General features: G+C 36.6%; 1 protein-coding gene across 1 annotated transcript; it reads left to right on the top strand.

Moving 5' to 3' along the window:
• The first annotated feature begins 660 nt into the window (after positions 1-660).
• Positions 661-10,239, top strand: FOXO1 (forkhead box O1). The gene is made up of 3 exons (XM_014520887.2): positions 661-735; positions 3,316-4,675; positions 5,800-10,239. Exons 1-2 carry the CDS (start codon positions 661-663, stop codon positions 4,660-4,662), a joined length of 1,422 nt encoding a protein of 473 aa, XP_014376373.1. The 3' UTR covers positions 4,663-4,675; positions 5,800-10,239.
• The last annotated feature ends 1,390 nt before the right edge of the window (positions 10,240-11,629 follow it).

Below are 11,629 nucleotides of genomic sequence, written 5' to 3'. Positions count from 1 at the left end.
TGATACCCTCTCTTGCCATTTACAAAGCCTCTGACCAGAGCTGGGAGATAGGATTCAGATGCAGTAGAGTGTGCAAAGTGACTCAGAATGCCAAAGCTGTTGATGTGACCTTGTCACTGTACAACAAGAAACACTATCATGGCTTAGATTTTTGAGTACACCACCTGGGCCTGCTTAGCCCTGTGATGGACATTAGAAAATTGATTTCCTTTAGGATGTCTGGGAGAGAGAGAAATGGACAAGAACAATTTGAAATTGATACTGCTTATGCAAAACAACCTGAAATCAATTAAAGTCCTTTTTTCAGAGAAGATATTGATGAGTTGGTTCTTAGTAGGGAAGAAAGAGAGAGTTGAATTTGGGGTCTCGCCCTGTGGGTCCTGGTTGCTTTTTCTGCCTTAGGAAAATCAGATACTGAAAAAGGAGAAAGAAGAGAGAAAGTATAGGAAAGCTTTCTTTTTTTTAATGTTCTTGGGACTTGAGAGAGCTGGTATAGGTGGATTCTGTGGGGTAGCAAGTCCTTGGAACAGTTGCTGTTCCAAGCTGTTGCTTGTTGAGCCTGAGACATCATCTGGGTGATCTGGACAGGTCTTTCTGTTCCCATGGTATTTTTCAGGTAGCCTGAATGGATGGATAATCTCTACCTATTGTTCTGGTACTATGTGGTGCATCTGGTCTCAGGATCAGATAAAAACATTAAAAGAGGGAGAATTGGAAGAAGATAGTAGGCAATGGGTAGGAACACAAAGGGGAAGAAGGGAAGATGATAGGATATCACTGGCTGATGGTGATGGTCAGGCCTCCCAGTGATGTTCTATGTTCTGGGTATCATGATCCTTGTCAGTGAACAGCAGTCTCTGGACTGAAACAGAAGCCTGTCAGCCTTTCCTGAAGGAATTCCCCAGACTGCCATTTTGTTTTCCAAAGTTTTCCTTTTAAGAATCCAAAAGGGGGTGATAGGCTTGAGCAAGCCAAAACATTTCCTCCCCTCCACCCCATCATATTTTTTATTAGTTAGGCCTAATTACTTATACAGCAATTTTTGTCCATTATTTTCACGTGTGATTTCAGCACAATTCTTGAGTTCAATCAGTAGGCCCTTTTTCTTTGCAGTCATCCAGCTTTTCTTCTTCTTTGCATAAGCTCTGATTTTGAGATTACTTGTGCATACATTTATTTTTTTATGCATGTGAGTATTATTATTTAGTTTGTTGGGAAGTTTGGGGGAAGCAACTTACGTGCAAGTGTTGTAGGATTGGGACTTACATTGCTAAATCCTTTGGATAGTTTCTTGTTTTAGTAATATCCTGCCTATAGAGCTTGATAATAATCAAATCTGGATCAGCTACCAATTTTGCATGTCAGTACCGTGTTGTGTGTGTGTGTGTGTGTGTGTGTGTGTGCGCGCGCGTGTTCCCCCCCCCCCCTATGGGGCCTCCTACCCACCATTAACCAGGGCCCCGAGCCCTTTTTAAAAAAAATAAATCTAAGAGCAGAATCTTACAAAAAAATGGGTTTTTGTTCCGGGGCCTCACATGAGCACTTTATGTAGGTATTTTTTATAAAGGATGGATTGTTGGCTCAGTGAACAAACTTTTGTTGTGTTAATATATATTTTTATCACAGGTACAACTTTTCAAACATTGGTTTTTATCCTTCTGAAGCTATGGTGTATGTACTGTGGGGAGGGTATCATGCATGCACCGTAGCTTTAGGAGGGTAAAAAAAAAAGCTTGAAAAACACAAGGAGAAGCTCCAATGGAGGAGTTAAAACACGTAAATACGGATTTCTAGCAGAACCTGCTAAAAGGCCTCTTCAACAACTGGAGTACCACTAATTCTGCAAAGGGATTTGATTGTACAAGACCTTCTGAAACCTATATTACATTAAATATCATATATATTTGCATGTATGAACATATACATATATTTGTCTATGTGTCTCATGCTGTCATGCAGTTTGTTTTTATTTATATATATATGCACGCATGCATGCATGCACATCGTTTTTTATACATGTGTGTGTGTGTGTGTGTGTATATATATATATATGTGTGTATATGTATATGTATATGTATATGTATATGTATATGTATATGTATATGTATATGTATATGTATATGTATATGTATATGTATATGTATATGTATATGTATATGTATATGTATATGTATATGTATATGTATATGTATATGTATATGTATATGTATATGTATATGTATATGTATATGTATATGTATATGTATATGTATATGTATATGTATATGTATATGTATATGTATATGTATATGTATATGTATATGTATATGTATATGTATATGTATATGTATATGTATATGTATATGTATATGTATATGTATATGTATATGTATATGTATATGTATATGTATATGTATATGTATATGTATATGTATATGTATATGTATATGTATATGTATATGTATATGTATATGTATATGTATATGTATATGTATATGTATATGTATATGTATATGTATATGTATATGTATATGTATATGTATATGTATATGTATATGTATATGTATATGTATATGTATATGTATATGTATATGTATATGTATATGTATATGTATATGTATATGTATATGTATATGTATATGTATATGTATATGTATATGTATATGTATATGTATATGTATATGTATATGTATATGTATATGTATATGTATATGTATATGTATATGTATATGTATATGTATATGTATATGTATATGTATATGTATATGTATATGTATATGTATATGTATATGTATATGTATATGTATATGTATATGTATATGTATATGTATATGTATATGTATATGTATATGTATATGTATATGTATATGTATATGTATATGTATATGTATATGTATATGTATATGTATATGTATATGTATATGTATATGTATATGTATATGTATATGTATATGTATATGTATATGTATATGTATATGTATATGTATATGTATATGTATATGTATATGTATATGTATATGTATATGTATATGTATATGTATATGTATATGTATATGTATATGTATATGTATATGTATATGTATATGTATATGTATATGTATATGTATATGTATGTGTGTGTGTATATATGAAGGTACAGTATCGGATATATATTGGTGTATTGGATATATTGATGTATGTGTTTAGCAGGCAGAAGGTTAGTGTTTAGAAACTGAGTTTTGTACAGTTTTCAGTCATGTTTTTGGGTAGCATCAGTGTGACTCATTCATTAAGTGGTATGTGGTAGAAGAGGAGATAGAGAACTGGCTTTGCTTATGTCTTGTTTTATTTTTTCAGAACTCAATCCGTCACAATCTGTCCCTGCACAGCAAGTTTATTAGAGTGCAAAATGAGGGAACAGGAAAAAGTTCTTGGTGGATGCTTAACCCAGAAGGAGGAAAGAGAGGAAAGTCTCCACGGAGAAGAGCAGCATCCATGGATAACAACAGCAAGTTTGCAAAAAGCAGAGGTAGAGCTGCCAAGAAAAAAGCAGCCCTTCAATCAGGCCAGGAAGGAAATGGCGACAGCCCAGGGTCACAGTTTTCAAAGTGGCCTGCAAGCCCCAGCTCTCACAGTAACGATGACTTTGATAACTGGAATACATTTAGACCTAGAACTAGCTCTAATGCTAGTACAATTAGTGGAAGACTTTCTCCAATTTTGCCAGAACAGGATGATCTTGGAGATGGGGATGTACACCCTATGTCATACCCTCCATCAGCAACCAAAATGGCTTCTACTCTCCCCAGCCTTTCAGAAATGAGTAATTCTGAAAATATGGAGAATCTCTTGGATAACCTCAATCTCTTGTCACCTAATACATCAATGACTGTATCAACTCAGTCTTCACCTGCTACAATGATGCAACAAGCACCAGGTTATTCATTTACATCATCAACCACGAGTATAGGTTCACCAAATCCAGACTACAGAAAATTTACATATGTTCAAGCTAGCATGAACTCTTTGCCCCAGATGCCTTTGCAGACTCTTCAAGACAGTAAATCAGGCTATGGACCGATCAGCCAGTATAACTGTTCTTCTCCAGGACTCCTGAAAGAGTTACTGACTTCTGATTCTCCTACCCACAATGACATCTTGGCATCAGTAGATACTGGTGTTCCTCAGCCCAGTGGTAGAGTATTGGGCCAAAATGTGCTGATGGTCTCTAATTCAGTGATGCCAACGTATGGTAATCAGCCATCACACAACAAAATGATGACTCCCAATGCCCGCCCACACCAAGGACATAATCAGCCAACACCTGCAGTCAATGGCCGTGCCTTGTCACATACCGTGAACAGCATGTCACATACTTCAGGTTTAAATCGCTTGTCCACCGTGAAAACTTCATTACAAGTGCCTATGAGTCACCCAATGCAGATGAATACTATGAACCCTTATGCTCCTGTTAATAGCTGTAATGGCTATGGAAGAGTGGGAATTGTTTCTCTCCATCAGGAGAAGCTCCCAAGTGACTTAGATGACATGTTAATTGAACGGTTGGACTGTGACATGGAGTCAATTATTCGTAATGACCTTATGGATGGAGAAACTCTAGATTTTAACTTTGACAGTGTGTTACCTAACCAAAGTTTTCCACACAGTGTAAAGACAACCACACATAGTTGGGTGTCAGGCTAGGATTTAATAGAAGGTAAGTTCTCATGGTATGTAGGTGGGTGGGTGTGCTTATATACAGGGTGTTTATAAAGTCCTTATGCAACTTTAAACTTTAATAACTTTGGATATACACATGATAGAAGCAAACTGTAAACGGCAGCTGAAAGCATAATTTGTTACATTTTTTAATAGTGTGAGCTATGCGTAGGGTAAGGATCACAAATGCAATTCATGAAATCACTCAGCAGCAACTGGAAAATATTTTCTACAAGTTGGGAAATCAGATTGAACAGTGTATCACGAAAGAGGGTGGTTATGTTGAAGTCTATAAATCTGAGTTGTATTGTGTTAAAATTTAATGAATGATGCTTTCAGTCACCATTTACAGTTTGCTTCTATCTTGTGTACATCCAAAGTTATTAAAGTTTAAAGTTGCACAAGAACTTTATAAATACCATGCGCGTGCGTGCACCCGTATGCGTGTGTGTATTAAAAACCTGAAAATCAGTTTAAAGGATAAGTGTTTTGATAAGTTTGGAATTTTAGAGCTAGAAGGGACTTCAAAGGTCGCCTAACTCCAGCCCCCTGCACAGATATAGGATGTGCTGTTTTTGTATTATCCCAGGCAAATGCCTATCTAGCCTCTTCTTGAAAACCTCCAGTGAAAAACCTTCCACAGTTGCCCTAGGCAGTTTGTTCCACTGGCTTACTGTTCAGCCAGGAAGTTATTTGTTTCTTTCTTGTATTTAATTTAATTCTGCTTTGCTGCAATTCAAACATACTGCTTTACGTCCTGCCTTCTGTGGCAAGGGAGAGCAGTTTTTTCTATCATTTCTTTACAGCATCCTTTCAAAATTGTTCATTGTTTCCAATGTGTATTATGTGATGTTCATCGAACACCATTTATGTTTTCTAACTTGAGTCCTTTGATTGGATGTAAATTATATTAGGTTTAGGCTTATGTGGTGATAATTTCTCATACCATTTCCTAGTATTTAGCTGGACAGTTGGAGTTTTGCCATAATATCTGAAAATATGTCTAATATGTATTAAAGTAGTAAAATATCCTCTCTTGGCTAGTCCATATTTTAATTTTTTTTTTTATGTGGGTTTTATTTAATTGTGTGTTTTTGTTTTTTTTTCTTCCTATTTTTCTAGGCTACAGTGTAAAGTTCTTCAGACTTGTCTGACAGCAGGAACTGAGAAAAGCAGTCCAAAGATGTCCTTCACCTTCCTTTTAGTTTTCTTGATAAAACTGTTCTCTCTTTTTCCTTGCGTCAGAGTTGGCAGCAGAGAGAGTTTTCCTGTACAGGATGTTTGCCCAGTGTTTGCAGGTTATGTGCTGCTGTAGATAAGAACTGTGCCATTGGAAATGTCATTACTCTGAAGTGCCAAATTCACTACACCATATAATCACAGAAAATACTTTTACATCATGTTGTACTTTCAGTTTTGTACGGTATGAGCTGTAGATGCAGACATGATTTTTTAAGAATATCCATTTGGTCCAGGAAAAATTGTAAACTTTTTGTAACAATACTGTGATGATCTCATGCCCTCTAAGTAAGTTTTAACTTGTGCTGATGTTACCTGTGTTCTGATGAAGCAAGAGGCTTGTTTTGCAGCTGTATGAACTGCCTTACATGTATTAAAACTGCTGCACACTTCATATGAGAACAGCGGAGTCTCTTAAATATGGTCCAGCTGAACTCACTGACTAGTCAAATGGTCAAAACAAACAGTAGGTTAAATGCCAATTTGGTAGGATACCTATCTGTCTGTAAATTTATACAAGCTTATATCTGGATCTAGTTTTCAGACTAATGAATTTATTGTTGGACTTGAGATAACTTTTGGAATAGTTATCAAACTATTTTTATTATACTTAAAGTCTACTTTGTTACATAATCTACTTTAAAATTTACAGAATTGGAGATCTGGCAGCATACGTAACCTCTTCATTTTGTACAGTATTTTAACTAGATTAAGCAAACATTTTATATATTTGTCCAGCACTTTGGAGTGCTAATAAAGAAAAGCTTAACAAGTATCTTGAAGACAGCATTTCTGGCCCCTTTTTTGGCAAGAGTGATGTATAGATAGATACTTTCCCTTTTATGTTTAGGAAATATTTAATCATTTTTATATATATGCATTTTTAGAAACCTCATCTGCTTCTATTCCCATTTTAACTCTGACTACCACAAAGTGTTAAGTATTCATTCTTAAATGCTTGTACAGTGCTTCATGTTGTATTTATTTCATGGAGGTCTCATAATGTTTGTGGACTCGAAAGCAAGACCTTTTCTGTAAGAACGTTTACAAGTTGAATACAATTAGAAAGAGAATCTCCATTTAGCAGTAGTTGCCCTGTCTGTCAGTGTTTCTGTTCTAAGGGGGGATACAAGTGCTCTTTTAAAGGAGGGACTGACATTTCAGGACAAAAAAGTATTTGTTCTTTTCAATGTGTCCAAAAAAAGGGGAGGGGAGTTGATTAGGAGGCAAAATAATACAAATCATTTTATTTTGGAGGTAAGACATAGTGCTAGTTACCTAAGTGCCAGTCCTGCATATCTTGATTCACAGTGAATAGTCCCACTGACATCCAGATGATAGTTCACAGGTTTGGGCCTTCAGCTGGTAAATAATTTTGGCTTTTATGTAGGTAAATTGTACTTTTGACATGAGTGGAGTGTTAAGCCTGATTGTCTGTCATTGGTTATTGCACATTCCTTGCATTAAAATATTGAGTATTTTCATTATGCGTTAAAAGTATTTATGGTTTTGAAAATAGGCCAAGCTATTGGCAGGGGTGGTAGGGGATGAATTTTTTTTATGGCCCACTAATGGAAAGTGATTACAATCCAGATTTATCTCCTGTTTCTTCCATTATGCTTCACAGTCATTTGTGGGATATTTAAACTTAACATGGAACTTTTCTGGGGTAGCTTTTGCATTTGTCCTTGTATTGGGCCCAAATCACTTCTCATTACAGGTGGGTTCTTCTGTTTTCTTGTTTCAGTTGTCAGCAGTCTTTAACATTTGTGTCAGATAGTGACATGTTGCAGGCCACCCCACTGTGGAATCCTTTTCTAAACTTTGGTTGTGCAGCATGGGGTGTTCAATACTGGAAAATCTCTTTAAACAGCCTGCATCTGTTGCCAAGTAACTAGTAATATTTTTGCTATCAAATTAATGATACTGGATCATAACTCTTGGCTGTGGAACAAGCAGAAGACTCTTAGGCTGCATCCACACAAGTGTGGATGTTTGGTTCCCTGGGGACAACGAGCAGCAGTGCACCTTTTGCTGCTGCTAGTTGTGCTTGGGGAATGCCTGTGCCTCATGCCCTCTGGGCTGTAGTAGGTAACCCGGGGTGGGGAAGGGGAGGCTGGGGCCGGAACTGAGCTGGCCCCAGCAGCCTTACCTGGGGTCCTGGGGGCCTCTTGGGACTGCAGCAGCAGCGATCCATGGCTGCAGCTGGCCTGGCTCAGGTTTTGAGCAGCGCGCGCTGCCCCAGCATGTGCTGCCCACTATTTTTTGAAATTTTTTTTTTTTTACCCCTGGATATCCCTATGATGCTGCAGACATGTCTGCAGTGCCATGTACTGCACAGCCACGCTTGTGTGGACGTGGCCTTAGAGTATAGTTTTCAAAGGGCCTCCTTTCTGGTGCAAGTGCAAGATTTATGCTAACCAATGGCATTGACATGTATAGGTCAAGCAGGAAGTCCATACAGTTCACCTGTACGTGCTACTTCCACATGCGCAAAAAGAAAACCATTGGGATTTCATCCTTTGACACTGCAGCTGAACATGCTACATTTTAAAATAATAACATAATCCTGTTATTTTTATTGCTACTGTGTCACTTCCCTGTATACAAAATATTTTCTTTTTTTCCTTTTTAATTATTGAGTTTAAATGTAGCAATTAATTAAAGTTAACTGCAGGAAGCCATGCTTAATGTGTGATCATCCTCAGAAAAGAGAACTGTAGATGGTAGAAGTTTTTGCTTTGCATGGTTGGATTCTTTTGATTATGTATATTGAACTTCTAATGTTGTGCATGCAATTGTAGGATACTGTGAAATCTAATGAAGGGTATGTTGTCTGTCTCTAAAGCAAACATTATGTGACCTCTAGTAATAAATTCTTTTCAGTAGAAGTACCAAATTTCTGGAATAACTTTGTCAGAATTATTGTAAATGAACGCTTTGTGAATTGTGCAGATGATCTTACCTATGCAGCCTTGTTTTTGACTTTTTTCTGGTTTGTACTGTTATTAAAGGTATATTGTATTATAGAGCTGTTCAAATATTTTAAATATAAAGATGTATTGTTTCCATAATACAGTTATATATGTTTAGGTAGTTTTGCATTAATTGGAAAGCTCTGCTTTGATAAACTGACAAATTGCCTATGTTTATAAGCAAAAGTTTGTACTGCTTATTATTGACTTTCAAGTCAACAGAGCATCCCTAAGAAGAGGAGAGAACTTAAAATTGGACCAATTAGAAAACAGTATAAAATTTGCACTTGTTAAACCACTGGATATATGTTAGTACTTTTTTATTTTTTTACTGATTTGAAGGTCATATTTTCATTATGAAATTTCTAGGATTCTTAATTTATGACTGATTTTAAATAAGATAATCTCGTGTTTTTTGTAATCATGATGTAAACATGCAGCGTGGTTTATGCAAACAAAGAGAAAAATAAGTTGGCATTAAAACTGGCCTCCTTTTTGAGGGTGTTCCACAAACCAGCAATATCACCAGAAATTGGCATGTACATACTATACTGCTAGTTTTACTTGTGGGTGGTGAAACAGCACTTCAGTGTTTCACTGCTGTTACTCAGTAACATTGCAGAATTAAAGTTCATATGTGGATATTTTCAGAGAAGTGCCTGATGTACTTGCAGACACAAGAACAATCCTTTACTGTTGTATAAAGCCATAAATGTATATAAATTATGTTTAAAAGGTTTTGTGTCCTTTCGTATATATGGATTTGTACCAGGATTCTACTTGTGGTTAGTAATTATGCTCTGATATTGGAGTAATTATATTTCTTAAATCATAAACCTTTTAATGGTGACAACCATCTTTTGACAATCCTGTTGGCATTATCAATTTTATATGGAAAAATACCTTGTGGTACCAAGTCTGGGAGGTCAGCATGATAACACCATGTTATTTAGCAAACAATAACTACAAAATGCTGAAGAATTTCCTTGAAATCAAGTAATGGAAAATTTTATTTCTCTTGGAATTGATTCTGGAATTGGAATTATATTGGGTGGAATAACTTTATAGGGCTGTGTTACCAGTATTTTATCGCAACATAGTGTGCTAAAAGTAACTTGTTTACAAGTCTTTGAGACCAAGCGCAAGAAGAATCCGTGCCTGACTTTTTTTTGAGTACATGAGATTGCTTGTGTAATGATTCTGCATTACTGGAAGCAGCTTTATGCAGCATCAAACATTGTTGCCTTTGGTTCAACAAGCCTAGTTTAGAGAAATTTGCAAAAGTCCTGAAATCCCTTCAGAATGGGTATGTGTAAGAATAAGCTTTTAATAAAATTGCTATGACATGAGCTGGTAATTAGTGTATTAGAACATTATGTAGTACATCTTAGAAAATGTGAAACAGACTTACATAAATCCACAGGAAAATTACTCTTTACACATATTACAGGTTACAGCTTACTATTATTACAAGTGGGGAGTGGTAGGCTCTAGAGGGATAAAGACTTTTTCAAGGAGAATGAAACATTATAATCATACAAAGCTACTTCAAAAATCACCATTGTCCCAGCTAAAATAAAATCTGTGGTGGAAGAAGTCCTCTCAGCTTCAGAGTTGAGGCTCAAAGTCTGAAGTGTATTAGCCTGGGACATGGTTCATGGTTATCCTTTTCAGGTTTCCTTAAATGCTTTTATTAATATAATTAATTAAATATTAAAATTTACCTTATGAAATAATTTATAAAAAAAACAAACCAACCCCCAAAACAAACCCTTAGTCCTATTAGATCCTGTCTATCCCACTCTTATTCCTGTTCTTCTCCTATCCCCCTTTTCTTCTTCCCGTCACTTCTTCCTTTTATATTCCATCAAGGCTCTTCCTTGCGTTATTGCAGTGAATATGCCAAAGTGTGGTTGCTTTACTTTTGCAAATAGGCCTATTGTAATCAATGAGGCTAATCATGTGAACAAGAGCAGGGTTTGGTCTGGTTGTGTGTCAAACAGAACTGAGACTGAAAAGCTGCTAAAGTAGACAGCCAATAACACCCACATATGACAGTTTTTGAGTGGCCATGAACTTGGCTTGCCCACAGTGGGTGGAGTGGGAAAAAGATGACAAGGGTTCAGCGCTATCAACTAGCAAAAATGTCCAGTGCTCTCAAAGTGATCAGGACTAGGCCTGAAGAAGGAAAAAGGCTGCAAAGGGATTTTCAAGTACTATTCCCTTCCTTTCAGTGTTTATTTTTTTTTAGTTTCCCTTCTCCCTTGCATTCAAGTTGTCATGGCTTTTACTGTATTTGCTATGAAAAGGGAGGTGCTGAGAAACATCTTTGCAACCTTTTCACATTGAGTGTTAATATTCTGGATCAGAGGTCAAAGAGTCGAGCAGTCTGCGTATTCACTGTTGGAAATAATTATACAGTGTTTATACTAACTCTGGACTGATAATGGCTATCAGCTAGATAAAGTATAGATGGTCACAAAGGGGTGCATCTACACGTGTGCTTTACTGTGGACTAGACTAATTAGCAGTACTATCTTACAGTGGAGTAATTAGCTGCACTGAAACGCATGCAGATGATGACTGGGTGGGGGCTAGACTCCTACCTGCCATCTACCCACACGGTTATGCAGGTTCAGCACCCTTATGCCCCCTCCCACCCCTCCACCATATGGTGCCACCCCCTGGAGCCCAGGGCTGACTTCCCATGCCCTCTGCCAGCCCGGCCCTGATCCACT

Source organism: Alligator sinensis, unplaced genomic scaffold (assembly GCF_000455745.1).
Source record: "Alligator sinensis unplaced genomic scaffold, ASM45574v1 scaffold1031_1, whole genome shotgun sequence".
NCBI lineage: Eukaryota > Metazoa > Chordata > Crocodylia > Alligatoridae > Alligator > Alligator sinensis.
The sequence above is the reverse complement of the archived record's forward strand: the minus strand, read 5'-3'. Positions and strand labels throughout refer to the sequence as shown.

Coding starts and splice junctions, on each gene's coding strand:
- FOXO1 (XM_014520887.2), top strand. CDS start 661: ATGTGGTGCATCTGGTCTCAGGATCAGATAAAAACATTAAAAGAGGGA. Junction 736..3,315: donor AAGAAGATAGTAGGCAATGG/GTAGGAACACAA, acceptor TTATTTTTTCAG/AACTCAATCCGTCACAATCT.